Genomic DNA, 25,252 nt, shown 5'->3' with positions numbered 1-25,252 from the left:
ACCGTTATAAGAAATACGGACACATACATAAATTGTAATAACGAAATGTATGGGGATAGAACATAACTCATGAAAACCTTTCATTTATATTTTTAAAAATATATGATTTGTAAGATAACATACACTGTTGTCATTTATGAGTAACAGTATGTAAATATGTGCAAGAAAATGTGAAAAATAAACAAAATTAACTAAAGTACTTACAATACATATTAGGACACATAGGCCCAGGTAGGAGCTCAGCTGCGAAAACACATGAAGTAGAGAAGCAAAATTCCAACAAAAATGGTGTAAATATATATGTCTCACTACAAGGCTATATTGCTGTAAATATTTGCAATGCCTATGTCCAGAGCCCAGTTTCAGTAGTCTCCGGTGGTACACTGCCAGTGGGTGGTTAATCCACAATTACAGCAGAGTAAAAATAAAAATAAATGGCAGAAATCAAATTATAAGTGCCATGTGGTGGGTGGCTTGCTGTTTGCCACATTGGGTTTGGGAGGGTGGCCTCCCTTCAGCCAGCAGCAGGTGGGTTGACTGGGTGACAGCCTGCAGCTGCACTCGCCCGGGTGATTGGGAGCACACTGATTCTGAGGCTTCTGGCCTCCACTGAGCTCCGTTCCAATTGGCCAAGATGGCGGACGGCATGCTTGGTGCAGTCCCAGTCCCAGTCCCAGGCGGCATTTCCACCCGCACGCTACTCTGGCCTGGCCGCGCAGGAGCGCGGTGCAGAAGTCCACGAAGGGCGCGCTCGAAAGCTCGCAGGGCTGGTGACCACTGCCACTTCTCTGCCCCAGCATCGGCCAAGCTCTGCTCCCAGGGCAGCGCCTCCCCTCCCCTCTCTTCGCCCCGCGCCTCTACCTCGCCGTACTGCTCCAACACCGCCTATCACATGCATCCTACGTCAAGACGCTACATGATCCTAAAGCAGCTAATGTTAAAGCAGCTAAGCCTTAGCTGCCTTAACATTGGCTGCTTTAGGAAGTTCCGGGGGAGGGGCCAAGGGAAGCAAACGCGAGTAAGGGAGAGCCGCGGTGCCCTTTCGCACAATTTTCTGCATTTTGCGTGACACACCTACACACTGCCGCCGACACACTAATGTGTCGCGGCACACAGTTTGGAAGGCTCTGATCTATAGACTTAGGGTTTCTCTACATTAAGCAAAAATCCCACATCCTTACTAGGGCTTTCTGCTTCCTGAGTTTTTCTGGGTTTACGATGGGCTCCTTTAGAAGGTGAACACGTGATTTGGAACTGAAAACGGTCCTTCTCAGCAATGAAACTCCACCATCTAGTGGCTGAATTACAGTGAAACAGCGGCATTTCACACTGCCGATATGGCGCAATCCTATGGGGACAATCCACGCTGTCTACAAGGCGGCAGGGGAGGGGTTCTCCTGGAACCGACCAATCCTATGGCCATCTAGCCACTGTCTAGTGGCCATAGGATTGCGCCTTAAGGTTTATTACAGCTTATCTCCGATCTGTTTGAAAACAGGATAAAGGGAGGAATGCACGGGAGATGTCCTGGAGGTTGACGATGTCATGTAAAGGACCGACAAACTTCTGTGAGTGGCATGCAATAAAAGCCTCATGTAGAAATGCTCTTAAGAGTGGCCTCTCTCCATCTTTGGCATCTCAATAGTGATTGCATTGAAAATGAGAAACATATGTCAAAATATTAATTTAATCCTGGAAGTTCTAATTAGGACTGCAGTAGGACTGAGCTCTTAATATTTTGTTTTGTTTTGTCAACCACACTGGGCACTCTGCTGAATGGCAGTATATAGATGCTTGAAACAGACAATGTTAGGAGAAGGTAGAGGAGTTAGAGACATAAAAAAGTTCATTGACTAGGAAATTCAGAGAGTCTTTTTTTTTTTTTTCCAGACTGGACTTGTTGGTTACTTTTGATGCCATTTTTTCCCTCAGAGTGTAAGAGTTATAGCTACTCATAGGAGACAATGAAAAAATCCAGGGCTTTTCCACTGAAATAAAATGGCAAGAACGCATCTTCTTTCTGCACAAAAGTAGAGCAAAGACAGGAGTTCATACACTTTCAAACCTCTTGGGTCTTAGCATGTGTAGAAAGTGTGTGTGTGTGTGTGTGTGTTTAGTTTTTTAAAATAGTCCAGAATTCTAATCTCCATGTTATAGATGGGGTACAGAAAAACTGAGGCTGAGAGTGGCTTGTAATAGCCCTAAAAGTAGACCAATGTTATAATATTGCAGATTTGAGCAGGATATGACAGTGAGGGTATTTTTAGATGAGGCTTTTATCCTGCAATTGCTGCCCCAAGTATGGCATTTTACAAGGGGGTCAATATGATTTGTAACCGTTTTTTGTTGTAACCTTTTTTGTTTTAACCCATCTATTTGTATCCACTTCTGTCTTTTTTCTTAGGAGAAAAAATCAGTTAGGAGGAAAAGACTGAATAAGTGCACAGTGCCTTTTTATTTATAGTACTAGGGACCCTCTGTAGGCAGAAGCACCCATAGTGATTTACAACAATCCTGTAATACAGACCAATGTTATGATTCCCATATTGCAGGTTGAGGAGTTACAACCTCCTTGTATTATTATTACATTTCATATGGGAGACTAGTTTGAGAAACAGTGGTTTACAACAACTTTAAGGCCTTAGTAAGCTGCCTTATACCAAGTCAGATCGTGAGGGCAGAGGGGGGGGGGTCCCAACTCCCTGCTATGTAGGAAGTGGGCAAACAATTGTCTAGTAGACTGCCACCACCCCTTAACATCCACCACAGTCTGAGCCAGAGGACTCTCAGACCTTACAGGGCTGTCCTTGAGTCTCAGAAATAAGGGGCCAAGCCAGCACCCTCTATTTGAAGCTTCTAGGCCTAAAACTAAGCAGTAGCAGGACCAAAGAGAAGGATCTGGAATTAATAGTGAGGTTTTACCTGGAAGAAAGCACACATAGCTCTAAAGGTAGAGATTAAGTTTATTTATATAGGAAAGAGGGAAAGATAAAAAGGTGTACAGAAATCAAAGAAACCAGAGAACCCCGTTGGAATAATGTTGCAGGCAAGCATAACAAAACAATACCTAAGCCTATCCTATACTTTATCTAAGTAAGGGTCTTCCAATAGGTCAGAACCCAATCCAAGATCCAAGCACTCCACAAGCCTGGAGGCAAGTTGGCACAGGTAGACAACAATGAAAATGAAGACCAGAATGAAGTATAAGGGCAACAGTACCCCACTTGCTTTACACTCACCCAGGCTCTTGACAAATGTGAGGTGAGACTCCATAGCCAATCCCTAGCTGGGTGGACAACTTCGTCGGGGTAACCCCCTGAGCCAATTGCTAGCTGACTGAATAGTTTCCTCAGAGACAAGCTTCCTTAGCCCATCACTGGCAGACTGAATAATTTCTCAGCTTTCAGGAGGGGATTGAGGGTGAAAAACTCACCACAGCCCAGCTGAAATCAGTCAATGTAATTTTGGCAAGAGTTCAGCTCTGGCCTAGGAGATCTGGAGGCTAAAACAACATGAAATCATATGTGCAGGTGGCTTAATGAATGCGTGCAGCCCCAGCTTCACAAAATGGAGTTTCTACAGGCAGCTAAATCTCAAAAGGGAAAATGACACAGACCATTGCTCCATCTAGTCCAGTATTGTCAACATTGACTGGCAGTGGCTCTCCAGGATTTCAGGCAGGAATTTTTCCAGTCCTTACCTGAAGATGCCAGGGATTGAACTTGGGATCTTCTTCATGCAAGGCATGCATGTTCTATCACTGAGCCACATCCCCTCCCCAGCTTTAAGATCTGTCACTTACTCAACCTTTATTGGTGAAAGAAATACGTCCTAGATACAAGTCTGCTCTGCAGTGTTACAGAATATGCACATTATCAAGATGTAGACAGGTGACAGAACAACATACTGGATATACAAATATTTCAACTTAATTCATTTCAAATACAGTGTGCGTTTGAATCACCTGAAATAATCACACAATGATGTTGAAAACAGACCATAGGATAAAGCAAAATAATAACAACCCATACAAAACATACTTTAGATGGCAAGAAACATATATGTAATTAAATTGCCTCCTCCATAGCCCTCTTTCCCCACCCCCTCCCCATAATAGTGCTCAACCAAATGCAGACACTTGTTGTACTCCATTCACTTTCATGCAGACATGTTGTGCCACTACCATTCTGTGGCAGAAATCTATGCACACTAACATGGGAGTAAGTCTGATTGAGCATACTGGGACTTACTTCCAAGTAAACATGAATAGTGCTAAAGTAGGCTTGTGGCAGAGATGGAAAGATCCAGGATCCTCAAATGAAATAATCAGAGAAAGTGGATGGGAAAGGTCTGGATTCCTGAGCCCTTGAAAGAACTGGGGGAACTTGTGTGGGAGAGGCAGTGCATTGAGGAAGCTGTGTGGGAGAAACCCACACAGCTAGAAGTTCAGAATGTCCAGGACGGAAATATCTAATCCCAGTGGCTCCTGGTAGTGGCAGAGAGAAAGAGAGGGGGTGGTGGTGGTGGTGGTGGTGGTGGTGGTAGTAGTAGTAGCTGCAGGTTAAAGAGGTGCTAATATTAAGTTGGTGTTCCTGTTATCTGAGTTATTTTGTTATGTGCTCTGCTTATATGTATGCAAACCTTTGTGTCACATTGTAATGCTTAAATAAGTGCAGGACAGGCATAATATTTAACTTTGATTAACTGGTAACATGTTGAAAATTCAAGAAGGCTCTATGCTTTCCCTCACTTCAGAGCTGGATTAGAGAAATGCATTCAGCTGCCCTGCCTTGTGTGCATGAACATGGATGGAGTCTCTGCCAAGTGCAACTCAGCATAGACATTCCATGGAAAGGACCATGTCCTGTATTTCAAGAATTAAGCATTTCAGCTATGTGTGAAGAAGGGACATAGTTGTTCTATTAGCATTCAGGATATGGAATCAGAACATCTATAGCATGGAAGAGGTGGAATAGCTCCGAAATCTGTGCAGCCAGTATAAAGGCTCAAATGCATACAACATTTATGAAGGTGGACTCAGACTTTGTAGAAAAGCAATAAATCATACGTACATTTCTTTGGAATTGGTAAGGAAATTCATACATATAATGATGTAGCTGTGTGATTGTACATGACCTAACATTACAGATAAATATTTGTAGTCATTCTAATGTTATTCAAACTGCTTTCTTTCAAGATCCAAAAATGCAAGAGCATTGTCAAATTTGAGCTTATCCTGTAACAAAAAATAATGATGTTTTTGAGAGTTGTAACAAATGTTTTGTATGTACACAATGGCTGGAGAAAGGAACTAATATTTCTGCTTCAGGATTCTTTCCAAACAAAATTCCCAGTGAGTCATTGCATAAAAATGAATTCAAATTAATTGTGAAATAGAACAAACAACTAGGGGCATTAGTAGACAGTGATTATGGATGGCCATAATCAGGGATGTCAGAGATGCTGTAGCTTCATCTTCCATGGCAGAGCCTGCATTATGCAAGGAGGTGTTCTACATGATCTCAAAGGTCCCTTCCAAATCATAGAATTATATCATGTTGTCCTGGGACTGGGTAGGTGGTCACCAGGAAACAATTCATGGTTGTTGATGGCAAGCTGGTGAGTATTATTGTTGCCTATAGGGCAGCCTTCATCAACCTGGCATCCTCCAGATGTGTTGGATAGCAACCCTCATAATTCCCAGCAAGCACAGGGAATGATAGGACTTAAGAACATAAGAAGAGCCATGCTGGATCAGACCAAGGGTCCATCTAGTCCAGCATTCAGTTCACACAGTGGCCAACCAGCTACCAACTAGGAACCCACAAACAGGACACGAGCGCAACAGCACCCCCCCACACCCATGTTCCCCAGCAACTGGTGTACATAGGCTCACTGCCTCTGGTACTGGAGGCAGCACACAGCCATCAAGACCAGTAGCCTTTGACAGCCTCTCCTCCAGGAATTTGTCTAACCTCCTTTTAAAGCCATCCAAATTGGTGGCCATCCCTACACTTTTAGTCCAACATATCTAGAGGGTGCCAGACTGGGGAAGGCTGCCCTATAGGCAACAATACATATTTATGAAAAACACACCAACACACACATGTATGAAAAACATGCACATATGTAAATTCCTAACTTCATTTGACCATCCATTTCATCTACAGATCAGCACAAATGTGAAGATATCAGGGTATTGTCAAACATGATTTTCACTAGTGTGATGAGTGCTCAGTTCTTTCACTTCTATGAAATAATGCTCAATAGAATGATGTTATAAACAAACAAATAAAATACTTGGACGTTTTAAAAAACCTCTTTGAGTCATGTCATTTTATATACAAGAGAAGTGCAAATGTAATTATTTTTTTTTAAGTGCACAGATTTCCTAAAATATAAGTTGAAAATAATTTAACTTAATTTCATATGGGTTTAGAAATGCCAGTAAGTGGTGATTGGGTGTAAGTAGGGCAAAGAAAGAAGCATTCTGTGCAGGGTTTCTGCCAAGCTGTGAATGGAATTATTTATGTATAGTTCCAGTGTTTAGTCCTAGAGACACACAGCTGGATCAGAATCATTCTCTTTCCAACAGCCAGATACATTTGGCTACTTCCAAGAAAGGCGTGATAATCTTTCCTCATTGTTTACCTCTGCATCTGATGGCCTTTTTAACTAATTAGCAGCCACACCTGGCCATTTCAAAGACTGGGCAATAGGACTGGGGAGAGGGTGTTTAACCCTTTCCATTTCCCCACCCATTCAACAAGCTTCAATTGCTTATGCAGGAGGAAACATACAGATACCTTCTTATATGGTACCTGTATATTTTCCCCTGTGGGGCAATTTTTTTGGACAGGGGGAGTTTAAATTGGGAAAGCAGTGCAGGGGAATACAGTAAACATGTTCCTTCCCAGGGTGCTTCCCCAGTCTTCCTCTTGTGGCTGCTTTGAAATAAAAAAAAAAATAAAACTAAGGAAGATCCTGTTCAGAGATTTCCTGTGTCACATCTAATTTTGGACCTGATATTCTGAGGTTTACTGCCTCTTTACACAGAAGGCTCTGTCCCTTCATGTTGGTACTTGCACTGCACTTGTTCTTCTACCAGAACATCTCAATGTGAGTCCAGAGAACTGTTACAGAGATTGGTTTCAGGAAGAGCAGGAATTTAGACTATTACTCCCTCATCTTGGGATTCCCTATGAAATATATCTGACTACATGCTATCAGTCTGCATATATAAATGTAAGTCAAAATATGGCCCAGCCTACAGTTTCACTAAGTGGTTAAGTGGGTGCTTAAATAAGTTACTTGAGGTGAGGTGATAAGGCAGAGTTACTTATTAAGCTTGAGTGAGAGTCTAACAGGATAAAAATCACTCTACTGACAGCAGCAGCTTTTAAAACAAAGTCTAAAATATATGCTCAAAAACTGAAACAATTAAAGAATATAATAATTGTACCTTTAGTTCATTATCAAATTCCTCCATGGATTCAATCAATTTCCCAGGTTGATGTTCCCCAAGTGGAAATGGATAATCTGTTCCCAACATCACCTTGTCCTGGAAACAGAAATAAGCAGGTGAATGTCAACTATTAGCATTTAATGGATACACATTTTTCAACTTATAGAATCATAGAATCATAGAATAGTAGGGTTGGAAGGGGCCTACAAGGCCATCGAGTCCAACCCCCTGCTCAATGCAGGAATCCAAGTCAGAGCATCCCTGACAAATGGCTGTCCAGCCTCATCTTAAAGGCCTCCAGTGTTGGAGAGCCCACCACCTCCCCAGGTAATTGGTTCCATTGCCGTATTGCTCTGACACTCAGGAAGTTTTTCCTGATGTTCAGCCGGAATCTGGCTTCCTGTAACTTGAGCCCATTATTCCGTGTCCTGCACTCTGGGGTGATCAAGAAGAGATCCTGGCCTTCTTCTCTGTGACAATTTTTCCATAAAGACAATAAATTATCTTTATTGTCTTTATGGAAAACATGAAATGGAACAGATAAGCACATAAATTGTTATAGCATGCAATTCACAGACTAATACTGATCAGGGCTGGTTTGTCCACAATCAAAACAGGATACTTGCTTTCGCTGCCAACATCATTTGGGGGCAATACCAGCTCAAAGGTGGCTGAAAATTAAATGTTGGCATTATCCTGGCTAATCTGGCGGATGATTTCATCCAGGCTGTGTTTCATCCAGCCAGCACCCATGACCATCCTGCTTGTTAGAGCCACTGTTTTTGCTCACTCATGGCAAAGAAATTGATCTTGTGACTTATTTGTCATGAGCCAAAGCTTATTTATTGGTCATGAGCCAAAGCTGCAATTTTACATATCACCCCCCAAGCAGCACTGAAAATTTGCATCAGCAGGAACAAGCTCTAATACTCTATTTTTCTCTCTCTGCCAAATTGCTGCAAACAGTTTAGCCTTTTTTTAGAGGGAAGGTGCACCAAAACATTGGCCATTCTAATTGTCCTTTTTTGCAACTTTAAATTTGATAACCTTGTACTAGATGAATTGATTTCTTTATGCAATGTGATTGATCTCCTTGTCACCAGTGTAATTACATGGCTTTCTATAGCCAATGTAGAATATTTTCACTTGTATATGTCAAACTGTTTGGGGGGCGGCGGCAGGCGTGTGTGTGTGTGTGTGTGTCGGGGGGGTGTCGGGGGGTGTCAGGGTGTGTGTGTGTGTGCAAATTATTGGCCTGTGATATAGCAGTTAAAAGATATCAGGAAATTAAAGGTAAAAGGTAAAGGTGTCCTCAACCAGTTGTGTCCGACTCTAGGGTGCGGTGCTCATCCCCGTTTCTAAGCCAAAGAGCCAGCGCTGTCCAAAGACGCTTCCGTGGTCATGTGGCCGGCATGACTGAACACTGAGGTGCACGGAACGCTGTTACCTTTCCCGCCGAGGCGGGACCTATTTATCTACTTGCAATTTCTTGCTTTCGAACTGTTAGGTTGGCAGAAGCTGGGACTGAAGACGGGAGCTCACCCCGTCATGCAGCACTTGGGTCTCGAACTGCTGACCTGCCGACCTTCCAGTCTGCAGTTCAGCGTCTTAACCACCACAAAGAAAGGGAGTTGAGATTCTTTTTACAAAGTAGCATTTGTTTTCTTTGCAGCATTTAAATTTCTACCACAGAAGGGTAGGCTGCTTTTGCATATCCAATTAGTGAACATTATCCACCAAGGAGGAAGAAAGAAGGAAGGGAGGATTTGGTACTTAAAGAAGGTAATCCCTTTCTTCCTTTCTCTATAATCAGGCTATTCTTCCCTTCTTAATGGCTAGAGATAGCTGGGAGGCTCGGCCTGTAGTATCCTACCTTCCCTGGTGGGTATATAGATCATTCATAAAGTTACATCCTGAAGGGAAGGAAAAGTAAAATTGTAACAAGAGAGGGAGGTGTATTGAGTAATACATGATTTCATATACATTGGTTTGCTTCTTACTAAGTGGAAAGAGGATACAAAATGACATTTTAATATGTTTAAAATTACAAACAACTGCTTTTAGATATCACATTTACTTGTCTCTGTAGTTCCCCTGTACACATTAAAATGTAAACAATCACACAGACCCCATCAAAACAACAACAACCAGGTCCTACTGTATTATACATCAAAAGCAAAGTCCAAAGCAATGGTTCTGGAGGGAATAGTTTATCATGCTTTTTGTACTTGTGGCTGACCATGTAGGGATAGGGTGAAGAGAGCACTACAGGACATTTTCCCCTTTCCTCTCTTTAAAATAGTACTCTGTTAATAGTGTCTCCAGTAGGTGTCACCATGGGGTTTCTGAAAGAAATGTTCCAATCTCCACATGATGTCAAAGCATAGGCCCAATTTGGTCTGTCCTGTGCCTTTTGGAGGATGGTGGTAGAGACCCCGCACATGTGCCCACTGTACTTACACAGCAGCCACATGGCCCCTCTCCCCCTTTTACAGTATTCAGCAGGGCAAACAGTTGTGAACAGAGCAAGCATGTCTGACATGTAAAGTGCTTATATGTCCTTAGGGACTTTCTAGATCAGAGCTTTCCAAACTGTGTGTCGCGACACATTAGTGTGTCGCCGGCAGTGTGTAGGTGTGTCGTGCGAAAATTGTGCGGAAGGGCACCGTGGAGTTCTCTTACTCACGTTTGCTTCGCTTGGTCCCTCCCCCAGAACTTCCTAAAGCAGCTAATGTTAAAGCAGCTTAGCTGCTAAGATGAAGATCTTATCTAACGGTGAATACTGCTTCCTTTCAGTTCTTTACTAGTGCTGCTAGCCAGATCCATTGTAAAGAAAGGGGGGTGGGTTGACTTCCTTGCTTTGCTTATAAGTCAAAGCTCATCTACAAAAGTTTTAGGTATCTGATTATTTCTATATAATGGCCATACATTACCATAAAGCTTTCTCACCTGTTCCACGATGTGAACCATTTAGATAATGGAGGTTCTATTGTCATAATTTAACACTGCATGCGTATTCCTTTGAGGGGAGTAGAAATAATTTTTCTTACTCCTTTTTTTGGAAGGAGTAATTTGCCTTTAATGTAATCAAGGATGAAAGTTACAGAGTACAGCCAGCATGTATTAATATATTTGCAGATAGTACTTGAGGAGGAAAGCTTTCAGACCTTCCCAAGAACCACAGCAGATTGGGGGTCTTCTGACCCTATAAGCCTTTATTAAGCAGAGCATGCTAGTATGGGTGGATCGCTCTATCAAAAGGGCCTTTCTGAACAGAGCATACTAGCATGGGTGAATTGCACACACAGGAGGTCCACACCATGGTATAGATAAGCAATAAGTTATATGGTCTGCAATTTCTTGCTGCACCACAGCTGTCAGCCAATCAGATACTGACATGCTAGTGGGGACTACTGCAGTTGAAACACGTACATACAGGGAACAATACCTTCCAGCACAGTTTTCTTATCTACTTACAACATTCCAGCTTTACAACATCCCAGCACATCCTCTTTTATCTGCTTACAATGCCTTTCCCCTTTCCCACCAGTGGCAACATTCGAAAACATTCAGAGGGAGGCCTATCTTTTTGGCTGCAGCCTGAACAAAACTACAGTTTCTCTCTCTCATACTACACACTCCTACACAGCTACAAACTTTGAGCCTGTAATTGAAGCAGATCAATGTTCTGAGTCAATCTGTCCATCCTTCAGAGCAGGAGTGATTCATTGGGCCTGTTCACACAATCAAACAGCCATGGTGGATTGCATACCCAGGGCCATTTTTAAAATTCCAGCTGCGACCTTCATTTTTTGTGTCATCTGAACCAGGCAGGGGTGACTTGTGTGAGGGTTAAAGACTTCTCGCAGAACCCATGGCCTGTTTTAGGGTTAAATAAATCACAATGAGCCACAGCTATTGTGTGAACCCAGTAATTGCTTTAAAAAGTTAGTCTAGGGCAGCCTTCCCCATGGCCATGCTGGATGGGAATGATGGGAGTTACAGTCCAACACATCTGGAGGGCACCAGGGGGCTGTCTTCAAGGGGAATTTCCTGCAGATCAGGAGCATTTTGAGGTTGTTTGTAGTACATGATGAAGTGGCCAGTGTGCTGCCAACCAGCAGCTTCCATCTTGAAAAGCTACATTATCAGAAAATCGTTTTACTCCATTTTTTGTCAGTTAAAGCAGTTCCGCTGCATTGTGCCATATTCCTCCACATTAACTCCTGGGCATGCCTTTGTGACCTGGCTGTGACCTGGCAGTGACGTGGTCAAGGGGTGGGGCTTCCCCCCCTCCATTCACTCATTTTCCCCATTGGCACTACTATTCCCAGGGGGACTAACTAGAGTAACTACCCTGCCTTTCTGACTCATCAAAGTGCTATTGCGCTCTTTTGAGCCTTCAGAATTGCGCTGCAATTTTTACCAGTGGGAGTAACTAGCCTTCATTTCCCTGTTGAGAGCCATCATTATGCGCTTCTCTGATGTTTGTGTTACTTCACTTCTTTGATGTTTGCATTGCTTTGTTTCTCTGATGTCAGATTAATTCATTATCTGAAGTTTGCTTTACTTTGGTGCTTGTTTGATCCTTGTGTTACTTCACCACTTCTCTGATGTTTGCGTTACTTCGCTTCTCTGAAGCTTGCAGTAAAAATGGGTTGGAAGCTATAACTCCATTACAGTTAGCTGGAATAGAACAAAATTGGGGTGGTTGGGTGCTCTCATGAGGAGCCTTCGGATGCTGCACTGGATAATCTGGGATTTTGGCGTCTTCATGGAAAAATATGCAGAATGGGAAAAGGGGGTGGGAGCTATAACTCCTTGATAGTTTGCTAGAATGGGGCGAAATTGGGGTGGTGGCATGCTGTCATGGGGAGCCTTCAGATGCTGCACTGGATAATCTGGGATTTTGGCTTCTTCATGGAAAAGTAAGTGAACAGGGAGCTTATACTGTTTCCTTTGGCATTAAACAAATGCGTATTAGGGTTTTATTGCAGTAGCGATCTACTGCATTATCGCAATCATGGGAGCAGAGAAGCCTGCCATTGTGAGTGGGGAGAAGTGGCCAGAGAAGGAGAAAGGGGGCTGGAGCTAGAACTCCCTTATTGTTTGCTGGAATGGGGCTTAATTGTGCTGGTGGGGTGTTGTCATTGGGAGTGAGTGTCTAGTCTGCCTTTTGTCTGCACCACTTTTTCCCATTGAGAAAGTTGGACCATGTTGCTGTTTTCTCCCTTAAAGGTGCAGTTTCACTATTTGAATGGGTCAGGATAGTGGCTTGAGTCATTAACAGAATGCAGGATGTTTCCTCCATTCATAAAAGCACAGTTTTAATCTTTCACACATCCCAATGCTGGATAAGAGTCTCTGTGAAGCCCCCCCCCCCCCGATAAGTTTCACTTCTCAGTAAGAAGTAAATCTCACTCTCCTGCAGTCTCAAGCATGGGAGCAAGCCCCACTGAGTTCAATGGGACTTACTTTCAAGTAAGCCTTCATGGGGATCATGCTGCGATGTTTGCTTTTTCTCCAGATATAGGATGGGGATTCACCCCAATGCTGGATGAGTGGGGAGAGGTGTGGGGTAAACTACAGGGGCTTACTTCAGGGCTTCCAGTAAATTTCCCTGAGCAGGGGAGAGTGGACAGGAGTGGGGAACAACCCTCTCATTCCTTGAGCAGCACCTACAGGGTTGATGACGTTCTTCAGGAAATTGCCTTTGGCCCGTCAGGGGAACACAAAGCAAGAGAAGAGGGATTTTAGGTAGCGCATACTTGGCTTTTCTTGCTTTGTGCGCTGCTGATGGACCAAAGCCAATTTCATGAAAATCTGGATAATACTCTAATGCTCTTCTCGTTCCATTGTCATGAAGATTCCCACTCCCACCCAAGTTTGGGAATTCTGAACTCAGGCTTTTGGCTGCATTGTGAAAACATTTCCATTCCCTGTTAGCCACCCTACAAAATCAAATAAGATTACAAAAGTCTTTTTTGTCCTTCACAGTTTTGTTTTTGAATACATTGCGTTTTTAGATATATTTTTTTTACGCTGCTACTAGCTTTTACTCTGGTTTTATTCTGTTTTAACTTTTAAAGTTTTTATATGTTTATCAAGCTGTATTTGAGATTTTTTAATTTTTGAGAACCACCCAGAGAGCTTTGGCTATTGGGTAGTATAGAAATGTAATAATAATAATAATAAAAAGTAAGGAACTTGACCCAAGGAGATTAAAACTAACAGTGAAAGGGGCAGATATGTTTGTCTTGTGTGTTCGCCTGGCTGACTACTGATATCAGATCTAGACTGGTGCCAAAATGCCTCTAGGGTGACAGAGTGCATGCTGCCCTCACCTGTGCACCCTTTTTGATATTAAGGAAGAAGACACAATGGGCTGGTTCGCACAATCACCACAGCCTACTGTGTTGGCAGCCGTTTTGAATATTCATCCCCCAGCAGGGGTGTGTGAGGTGTTTGCCATGGTTTGTCATGTCGTCCAAATCCAGGCAGCAGGGGTCGTTTGAGTGTTAAACAACCTTTAAATAACCAATGGTCTGTTATAGGGTAATTTGAGGGTTGTTTAACCCTCAAACAGCCCCTGTCACCTGGGTTCAGATGACACAGCAAACTATGACAACCCGCCAGGAGTTGAATATTCAAAATATTCACTGACTGCGGTGATCATGCAAATTGGGTCAATTTCAGGCACACCAAGAGGATGAAGGTACATCTTCTCCCTGGTAAACATTTGTCTCATTTGTTTCCTTTGTTGTTTCTTTTCCTCTCATTCCTTGGGAGAAAGAAAGGTCAGACAAGGGTGTGCTAAAGAGAAGAGACATATTCTGGCTTCCATCTCTCTTCCTATTTATTTTCCACCCAGGAGAAAGCGAAGACAGAAGGAATGTTTAGCAGCTACAGAAAGGTGGCTCCTTCCTTGTGCTTGCATGCTGTCATAAGTATTTCTCATCCCATCCCTCTTCTTGAGCACATTCAGGTCTTGATTACTCTCAGGGTCAAACTAGACATGACACCATTCACGCAATTAGCAATTATGTGAATGTTTTTCTTAAGTATACATAGCAGGAATTATGGCACCTGATTTGGACTGGGATCTAGGTGAGGGTGGCTTTTAACTCTTTGCCCCCCGCCCCCCGCACTGCAGTCTTCATAGAATCATAGAACAGTAGGGTTGGAAGGGGCCTACAAGGCCATTGAGTCCAACCCCCTGCTCAATGCAGGAATCCAAGTCAATGCAGGAATCCAAGTCCCAGTCTTGATCCAGATTGGGAGGGCCTACCTCTGTTATTTGCATTAGGAGGAAAGCTCCCATGGGTGCCAATGGGAGTTTTCCTCGCAATGCAAATAACAGGCACAGGGGACCTTGTCTGGGCTGTCAGGGACAAATGATGAAAGTCCCCTACCCTAATCAGGGTCTCAATCCACAAGAGCTGGTGTGGTGATTAGAGTGTTGGACTCTGGAGGTCCACGTTCTAGTCTCCACTTGGCTAGGAAGCTCATTAGGTGACTTTGGGCCAGTCACTGACTCTCAGCCTAACCTACCCCACAGGATTATTGTGAGGATAAAATGGAGAGGAGGTGGACTATGTAGGAAGAGGCCTTGGGTTCCTTGCAAGAGAAAATAAAGGTGAGATATAAATGTAATAATAAATAAATAAATAAATAAATATCAGAGACCCAGTTGCTATTATTTACTTAAAAAAAAAAAAAACTTCACACAATTGCTAATTGCATGGATGGTATCAGCAGTAACCTTGAGACTAACCATGCAAAACATTCTCTTACTCACCTTTCCTACTATATCTATCAGCAGCTTCAGTGCACGTGTGTCATGGACGAGTGAATCCGTGTAGAATGAACCAAGATATTTCTTTGGATCAATGTTATTATCAACTGCACACAGGTCAGGTCGCACGTTGAATCCATGGGAAATACGCCCCAGTGTGTAAGGAAAAGAACCACCTAAAAAGAAACATACACTGTAAATTCCTTGGCCTGAATGCATATATGTAATCTTACGGGAACACCTTTCAATATTTTGACATTACGTAGGCATTATTGGCATCGTAAAGCTGGGAATTGAATCTAGAACCTTCAGCATGAAATGGATGTGCTCCTTCACTGATCCCCACCTTCCCATCCCCATTTGTAAGAACTATTTTCTGACATTCCTGACCAGTTCAAATGATACTTGAAAGGTTTGATCTTGCCCTATACCTGGAACTGAACAGCTGTCAGCAAGACCACATCACTCCACTGCTGAAGGAGTTGCACTGGTTATCTGAGTTGTTTTCTGGGCCTAATTCAAGGTGTTGGCAGTGACCTAACAAACTCTGGCAAATTCTTAAAGAGATGGGAGTACCAGACCACCTTACCTGTCTCCTGAGAAACCTGTACGAGGGTCAAGAAGCAACAGTAAGAACCAGACATGGAACAACCCATTGGTTCAAAATTGGGAAAGGAGTACGACAAGGCTGCATATTGTCGCCCTGCTTATTTAATTTATATGCAGAGTACATCATGAGAAACGCCGGGTTGGATGAATCACAGGTCAGAATTAAGATTGCCGGGAGAATTATCAACCACCTCAGATACGCAGACGATACCACCCTAATGGCAGAAAGCGAAGAGGATCTAAAGAGCCTCTTGTTGAGGGTGAAAGTGGAGAGTGCAAAAGCTGGTTTGAAACTCAACATTAAAAAAACGAAGATCATGGCATCTGGCCCCATCACTTCCTGGCATATAGAAGGGGAAGAAATGGAAGCAGTGACAGATTTTATTTTCTTGGGCTCCAAGATCACTGCAGACGGTGACTGTAGCCATGAAATTAAAAGACGCTTGTTCCTTGGGAGGAAAGCTATGGCAAACCTAGACAGCATAGTAAGAAGCAGAGACATCACCTTGCCGACAAAGGTCCGTCTAATCAAAGCTATGGTTTTCCCAGTAGTAACGTATGGCTGTGAGAGCTGGACTATAAGGAAGGCTGATTGCCGAAGAATTGATGCTTTCGAACTGTGGTGCTGGAGAAGACTCTTACGAGTCCCCTGGACTGCAAGGAGGTCAAATCAGTCCATCCTAAAGGAAATCAACCCTGAGTGCTCATTGGAAGGACAGATACTGAAGCTGAAGCTCAAATATTTTGGCCACCAAATGCGAAGAGAAAACTCCCTGGAAAAGACCCTGATGCTGGGAAGGATTGAAGGCAAAAGGAGAAGGGGACGGCAGAGGATGAGATGGCTAGATAGCATCACCGATGCAATGAATATGAACTTGAGCACACTCTGGGAGAGAGCGGAGGACAGGAAGGCCTGGCGTGCTATGGTCCATGGGGTCACGAAGAGTCGGACACGACTGAACGACTGAACAACAATGGTTTCAGCCCAGTCTATCTGAAGGAGCGCCTCCAACAACACCAGGGACGCCACTCAGTGAGATTGGCCTCAGAAGGCCTTCTTTCTGTCCCATCAGCCAGGACAGCTAGGCTGGTGAGGACTGGGGAGAGGGCCTTTTCTGTGGTGGCCCCCACTCTGTGGAATTCCCTCCCTAGGGACCTCCGCCATGCCCCCTCTTTGATGAGTTTCTGACGGGCTTTGAAAACCTGGCTGTTCAGGCGGACATTTGGAGTGGGTTAGGGTTGTTGTTGTTGTTTTAGAACAGTGTTGTTTTGTTCAGTTGATGGTGTAAATTTGTTGTATTTTGTGTTGTTATTTGTATTGTACACCACCTAGAGTGGCCTGGTAACCGGCCAGATGGGCGGCTAATAAATCTAATAAATAATAAAAATAATAACTGGAGTGCTGTCCCCACCGATACCATTCCTGGCTGTTCATGCCTCTGCCATCCCCAGCATGTAGGCCAAACTTAATAAGTGTGGTTGATTCCTAGAGAAAAAAAATCTGGGAATGAGTTGCACAAAACTGATGCATCTAGGTAAATGTATTTAATGAATATATAGTTGCTTTCAATCTACAAGTGAATTACAAAGAAGAAAATACACTATTATTACTTTCACATTTAGTTAACTACTACTTAGCAGCGTCAGGTGGAATGGCTAGCTGTGAAATGGTCAGGGAGACCCTTCCTGGCTTCTATGGAAGATGGCACATGCCACAGCCTGTCACTCACAGTTTAGGACAAGCAATTTTCCTAGTATGGTAACATTTTTATTTTTTCCTTTCAACTAATGCTTCTGGTTTTGCTGTGCATTAAAAAAACAAAAAACCTCTTTACAATCTTATGCATTTCCACTCAGAAGTAGGTCCCACTGAACTCAATGAGAATTACTCCCAAGTAAGCGTGTATAGGACTGCAGTCTTAATTAAACAAAAACAAAACCTCACCTCTTCTATGTGATTTTAGCTCAAGGCTCAGGCATACCACATTTGTTCATTAAACTCCTGGAATAAATGTTATAATTTTTCTTACTGGGCTGACTTCTATATGTGGATGCCAGATTCAAAAGGACACCACCACTTTTAGATAGCACATCCGACCTACTATGAGGGGAATACTGCCGTTTTCCTGGGGAAGCCAAAGCTGCAGACGTAACTAGAAAGGTTGCACTCACTGCTACAGTCAGATTAAGGGCCAGTTCATAAGGAGATGTATAACTTCATGACTTCTGTCAACATGCATTACTGGCTTGTTTTTAGCTACATTAATTTAATTTTTTATCTTTACTCATGAAATATATTTTTGTATAACTTACTAGGGTGCAGAGTCCACTCTTTTTCTGCCTAAACAGACAAAGGATTGTGCCCTTAATGTTCTTATTTTAGTTAAGTAATTGGAACACTTTGTGACTCTGGAATGTAACGCATGTGCAGTATTATCACCTCCTCTTTTGTTATGGCCAATAAAATACTACTAGACTAACTTTGGACTAGTCATGGTCTCTCAGTTTATCCTCATAGGGCTGTTGTGAAGATATAGTAGAGGAGACCATGAATGCTGTCCTGGGCTCCTTAAAGGAAGGGAAAGATAAAAACGTAATCAATCAAAGTAGCATTTTAGGAGTAATCCCAGTTAGGACCAGCAAGCTAAGAATTATGATTCATTAACCAAGGTTTAGATTTGTCAACAGGATATCAATTCCTGGTTAGTGTTCTCATAGTCCTGTTGCTCTAAGGTAAAATAATAAAGAATTCAACAAGTAGTAGCAGAGAAAGTTTTAAAATAGATTAATTACTGTTAGTAAAGCTAGAGTATTCCCTGTCCAGATTATCAGTTATGTCTTTTGGTAGAATAAAAAGAGAGTAGTTCCTTCCTTCACAAAGCCACCATGTCCCAATCTATGAGAGCTCTGTAACATATTTCCAAGATGCTGGCTCTTTTGCTTGCACAAGAAATATCCTTACATATTACTTTCTTATTATGCTGCTGCTCTGAAAATGAATCAGAACAAACTCAGCCAGTTATATGCCTTATTTTAATCACACAAATTGCAAGAAGTGAGGAATTAGAAATTCAACTGTGACTTTAACAAGAGAATGTGTGATTACTGCAGAGCAAATTTTATACTATTCCCTCCTGACTTATTAGTATCAGGGAGCCAGAAAACATCTAAATATAATGGTAGCTTTGGATTCTGCTGGAATTATATTGTGATGTCTGGAAAGAGAAATGTCTTTCACCTATGGTTCAGTCCTCCCTCCCCCATTACTATAAGCTTTCTGCATTCCCATTGACCCCTTCATGGATCACTGCCTTGTTGTGGCGAAGGGGCTTGCGTAACTCAGTGAAGCCATAAGCTATGCCGTGCAGGGCCAGCCAAGACGGACAGGTCATGGCAGAGAGTTCTGACAAAATGTGGTCCACTGGAGAAGGAAATAGCAACCCATTCCAGTATTCTTGCCAAGAAAACCCCATGGAACGTATCACAAGGCCAAAAGATATGACACTGGAAGATGAGCCCCTCAGGTCGGATGGTGTCCAATATACTACTGGGGAAGAGCAGAGGGTATTTCCAAGTAGCGCCAGAAGGAGTGAAGCGGCTGGGCCAAACCCGAAAGGACACTCAGCTGTGGGTGTGTCTGGTGGTGAAAAGAAAATCCGATGCTGTAAAGAACAATATTGTTTAGGAACGTGTAAGGTCAATGTATCAATGTAAGGTCAATGAATCAAGGTAAGCTGGAGGTGGTCAAACATGAGATGGCAAGAATGAACATCAACATCTTGGTTATCAGCGAACTAAAATGGACAGGCATGGGCGAATTTAATTCAGGTGACCATTATATCTACTTCTGTGGGCAAGAATCCCTTAGAAGAAATGGAGTAGCACTCATAGTCAATAAAAGGGTGGGAAAAGCAGTACTGGGGTACAATCTCAAAAACGATAGAATGATCTCAGTACGAATCCAAGGCAAACCATTCAACATCACAGTAATTCAAGTCTATGCCCCAACCACTGAGGCTGAAGAAACTGAGGTTGATCGGTTCTATGAAGACCTACAACACCTTCTAGAACTAACACCAAAAAAAGATGTCCTTTTCATCATAGGGGATTGGAATGCTAAAGTAGGAAGTCAAGAAATCACCAGGATAACAGGCAAGCATGACCTTGGTGTACAAAATGAAGCAGGACAAAGGCTAATCGACTTCTGCCAAGAGAACACGCTGATCATAGCAAACACTCTTTTCCAACAGCACAAGAGGCGACTCTACACATGGACATCACCAGAAGGTCAATATCGAAATCAGATTGATTATGTACTTTGCAGTCAAAGATGGAGAAGCTCTATGCAGTCAGCAAAAACAAGACCTGGAGCTGACTGTGGTTCAGATCATGAGCTGCTTCTTGCAAAAGTTCAGCTTAAATTGAAGAATGTAGGGAAAACCACTAAACCATTCAGGTATGACCTAAATCATATCCCTTATGAATATACAGTGGAGGTGACGAATAGATTTAAGGGATTAGACCTGAGTGCCTGAGGAACTATGGACGGAGGTCCGTAACATTGTTCAGGAGGCAGCAACTCAATCCATCCCAAAGAAAAAGAAATGCAAGAAAGCAAAGTGGCTGTCTGATGATGCTTTACAAGTAGCTGAGGAAAGAAGGGAAGTGAAAAGCAAGGGAGAAAGGGGAAGATATATCCAACTGAATGCAGAGTTCCAGAGAATAGCAAGGAGAGACAAGAAGGCCTTCTTAAATGAACAATGCAAAGAAATTGAGGAAAACAACAGAATGGGAAAGACCAGAGATCTGTTCAAGAAAATTGGAGATCTCAAGGGAACGTTTTGTGCAAAGACGGGCATGATAAAGGAGAAAAAAGGCAAGGACCTAACAGAAGCAGATGAGATTAAGAAGAGGTGGAAAGAATACACAGAAGAACTATACAGGAAAGATCTTAATGTCCCTGATAGCCTTGATAGTGCGGTCACTGAACTTGAGCCGGACATCCGAGAGAGTGAAGTCAAGTGGGCCTTAGGAAGCATTACTAACAACAAAGCCAGCGGAGATGACAGTATTCCAGCTGAGCTATTTAAAATCCTCAAAGATGCTGCTGTTAAAGTGCTGCACTCAATATACCAACAAATTTGGAACACTCAACAGTGGCCACAAGACTGGGTCAGTTTACATTCCAATTCCAAAGAAGGGCAACGCCAAAGAGTGTACAAACTACAGTACAATTGTGCTCATTTCACATTCCAGCAAGGTTATGCTCAAAATCCTACAAGTTAGGCTTCAGCAGTATGCGAACCAAGAACTACCAGAAGTACAAGCTGGGTTTCGAAGAGGCAGAGTTACTAGAGATCAAATTGCCAACATTCGCTGGATCATGGAGAAAGCAAGAGAATGCCAGAAAAACATCTATTTCTGCTTCATTGACTACGCTAAAGCCTTTGATTATGTGGATCACAACAAACTCTGGCAAATTCTTAAGGAGATGGGAGTACCAGACCACCTTACCTGTCTCCTGAGAAACCTGTATGAGGGTCAAGAAGCAACAGTAAGAACCAGACATGGAACAACCCATTGGTTCAAAATTGGGAAAGGAGCACAACAAGGCTGCATATTGTTGCCCTGCTTATTTAACTTATATGCAGAGTACATCATGAGAAACGCCGGGTTGGATGAATCACAGGTCAGAATTAAGATTGCCGGGAGAATTATCAACCACCTCAGATACGCAGACGATACCACCCTAATGGCAGAAAGCGAAGAGGATCTAAAGAGCCTCTTGTTGAGGGTGAAAGTGGAGAGTGCAAAAGCTGGTTTGAAACTCAACATTAAAAAAACTAAGATCATGGCATCTGGCCCCATCACTTCCTGGCATATAGAAGGGGAAGAAATGGAAGCAGTGACAGATTTTATTTTCTTGGGCTCCAAGATCACCGCAGATGGTGACTGTAGCCATGAAATTAAAAGATGCTTGCTCCTTGGGAGGAAAGCTATGGCAAACCTAGACAGCATAGTAAGAAGCAGAGACATCACCTTGCTGATAAAGGTCCATATAATCAAAGCTATGGTTTTCCCAGTAGTAATGTATGGCTGTGAGAGCTGGACTATAAGGAAGGCTGAGTGCTACAAATAATTGATGCTTTCGAACTGTGGTGCTGGAGAAGACTCTTATGAGTCCCCTGGACTGCAAGGAGGTCAGATCAGTCAATCCTAAAGAAAATCAAGCCTGACTGCTCATTGAAGGACAGATACTGAAGCTGAAGCTCAAATATTTTGGCCACCTAATGTGAAGAGAAAAGTCACTGGAAAAGACCCTGATGCTGGGGAAGACTGAAGGCAAAAGGAGAAGGGGACAGCAGAGGATGAGATGGCTAGATAGCATCACCGATGCAATGAATATGAACCTGAGCACACTCCGGGAGAGAGCGGAGGACAGGAGGGCCTGGCGTGCTGTGGTCCATGGGGTCACGAAGAGTCGGACATGACTTAATAACTGAACAACAACAACATTCCCATTGATAGAACCAAAGAGACACCATCTTAAAGTATTGGCAGCCATCTGAGGCAGCCTCCTACAGTGAAAAATCCCAGAGGAAGATAGTCTTATCAACTGCCTTGTTGACACCAACAGCAACGCTCTGTTTCATATCAGGTACAGCCAGAGCCCCCCCCCCCCCCTCCGTAGCCACCACTCCTGCAGCTGGTTAGAACCAGTTCCAGCTAGATTGCTTCCTGCCCAGCTTGCAAGGACAGGTCAGCCGTAGAGACATGTCAACTACACATGCTTAATGAAGTTCATAAATATTATGTGGCCCACCCTGCATAGCTAACAAGGTCATTATACTGAATGTATATAAGCTGTACCAAAAACATCTAGGGTGTGGTTCTCCTTTGTGGCCTTAGCCACAAGAATCCACCCGAACAATGCTGTTTGTCTCCTGCCAAATAAAACTGTTGGACTGAATCTCAGAGTTCTGTGTGTTTCTAAGGGGATATTGGCATACCCCTCCTAGAGGGAATAACTTAAGCATAATTTGTGCAGCACAATCTGGCTCTTTTTATTCACACTGTATATTCTTTCTGTGCTGGGAAGAGGGGGCAGGGCCTGGAGGGGAAGCTGCTGAGCAGTTCAGTCCTGCCTACTTCTGAATAGATATGTGGAGGCATATCATGCTTCCTTCAGAGAAGACATTCGGAGGCTTGGTATTGGGATGCTATTTGAAAGTGCTCCTGAGTGAGTGCTTCAGTCCTGCTTATCTAGGAGCAGAAAAAGGTTCCCCACCCCACTAGCGTGAGAAACTACACACCTCACTGCATCTGTGGTCTCCAGCAGACACTAGATAAGGCCCTCAAAGCTGAAAAAGTTGTGCACCCATCTCTCAGAGGAATAAGTTCTTTCCTGGATGTCTTTGGCATCTTTACACTAAAGAAAACCGATCACATAGCTTCCTCAGCAGCCCCCATTTCCTCAGCAACAAGCAAAGGGCTGGATGTGTGTGCGCTTGTCTGATCTCGGAAGCTAAGTGGGGTTGGTCCCCATCAGTGCTTGGATGGGAGACTGCCTAGGAATCAAGCTTCCTGCACTGAGCAGGGGGTTGTTGTATCCCTTCAAATGAGACTAAGTTTTACCCCCTCCTATCCCCCCCGCTCCAGATGTTTTTTTTTAAATTAAGGCATTATCCTCACAGAATTGGGGCTTCTCCGTGATTTTTTTTTTTCTAATTGAGGCATGATCTTTGAAGCTTTGAAGTTGTGAAGCTTCACAACTTCAAGGCTTCTAAGTTCATGCCTCAATTAGGAAAAAAAAAACATCACGGAGAAGCCCTGATTCTGCGACGATAACGCCTTAATTAAAAACAACAACATCCGGAGCGGGGGATAGGAGGGGGTAAAACTTAGTCTCATTTGAAGGGATACAACAACCCCCTGCTCAGTGCAGGAAGCCTGATTCCCAGGCGGTCGCCCATCCAACTACTGACTGGGGCCGACCCTGCTTAGCATCTGAGATCACACAAGCGCATGCAGGAAAACAGCACAGCGCTCGAGTGTGAACCGAGCTTGCGCGTTTGATGAAGCACTGCAACAGGGAAAATGGGTGAGTGTGAATAATCATGTTTTAATGCGAGAGCGTTTAACCCAACGGGACACCCAATTCATTGTGATGGCGGGCGCAATGTATATCGGCCCTAGTACACCTTGAGACAAAAAATTGCATTTTAATTGTTTTGGGGGTTTCTTCCAGCCATACAATTCTCTGGTACTTACCTCCATGGGCAAAGCAAACTCTCAGCTTGGGGAAACTTTCAAAAACCCCTCCCATAATCATGGAGCAAATAGCGATGGTTGTTTCTGAGGGCATACCTAATAGCAAGAAAAGGAAATATTATTTCTACAGCACTTGTATGCATAATATTTTTGTACATCCCTTGCTCATGTTTCATCACAAGTACCATGAAATCTGATTCACTGTATAAATGAGAAACTGAGGCTCAAGCTTGACATTATGGGGTCTTTTTTTTCATATTTGTCCAGTAACATCTACTAAAAGATGACACCATATTATGTGACATAATAAGTGACTAAGGGTGCAATCCTATGCATGTTTAGACAGAAAAAAGTTCTACAGCTCCCAGCATTCCTCAGCCAGCATGGCTGACTGGGGCATGCTGGGAGTTGTGGGACTTTTTTTCTATCTAAACATGCATAGGATTGTGCCCTAAGTGTTTCGTTGTTGCTGCTCCACTTCATTGGCTGCTACTTGCAGGGAAACTGAGTATGATGATGTCATGTCACATAGATGTTAATGAGAGGTCAGAGACACAGACTGGGGGCAGAAATGCATCTTTGAAATTTCTCATTCAGACCTATATTAGAGATACAGAAGGCAAAGGAAACACTTGATGTGACAACAAGCCATAATATGAGACAGCCACTCATCACACTCATATGAATCTACATTGCATGGAACATCTTCACAACAGTGCCAGCTACTTCCAAGAATGTGCAGCACTGGTGTGAAACTATCAGTATGAGGATCTGCTCTCTACAGCAGCATTCACCAACATGCTGCCCTTCAGATGTTTTAGACTTCAAATCCCCTCAGCCCCAGCCAGCATGGCTAATGGTCAGGAATCTTGGGAGTTGTAGTCCAAAACATCTGGAGGCACCAGGTTGGGGAAGACTATTCTATAGCATGAGCAGTTCTGAGACATTATAGCCACCATGGGGAGCTGCTGCTACCATATAGAAGCATTTCCAGTGGCTTCCTTGTTGCCACTGGAGAATAGGCTGTTGAGCTATGGTATACTACTCAGTGCCAGTTACAAGAAAATGAGTGAAAACTGGCAATATTTCACTGGAAGGTGTCTTATTACATC

At 43.2% G+C, this 25,252-nt stretch overlaps 1 protein-coding gene across 1 annotated transcript in view; it reads right to left on the bottom strand.

The window, feature by feature from the left end:
• Nucleotides 1–2,439: 2,439 nt before the first annotated feature.
• ACMSD (aminocarboxymuconate semialdehyde decarboxylase) overlaps nucleotides 2,440–25,252 on the bottom strand; it is a 99,619-nt gene continuing 76,806 nt past the window's right edge. Inside the window, exons 8-11 of the mRNA XM_084808971.1 lie at nucleotides 24,141–24,236; nucleotides 15,264–15,436; nucleotides 7,463–7,561; nucleotides 2,440–5,236 (exon numbers count right to left, since the gene is read on the bottom strand). Of these exons, the coding sequence (XP_084665097.1) occupies nucleotides 5,174–5,236; nucleotides 7,463–7,561; nucleotides 15,264–15,436; nucleotides 24,141–24,236 (431 nt within the window). The 3' untranslated portion in view covers nucleotides 2,440–5,173. The remainder of the gene's footprint in view (nucleotides 5,237–7,462; nucleotides 7,562–15,263; nucleotides 15,437–24,140; nucleotides 24,237–25,252) is intronic.

Source organism: Heloderma suspectum, chromosome 1 (assembly GCF_057233095.1).
Source record: "Heloderma suspectum isolate Gila_16-S chromosome 1, 16-S_ref, whole genome shotgun sequence".
NCBI classification, from domain to species: Eukaryota; Metazoa; Chordata; class Lepidosauria; order Squamata; family Helodermatidae; genus Heloderma; species Heloderma suspectum.
This window is presented reverse-complemented; position numbering and strand designations above follow the sequence as displayed.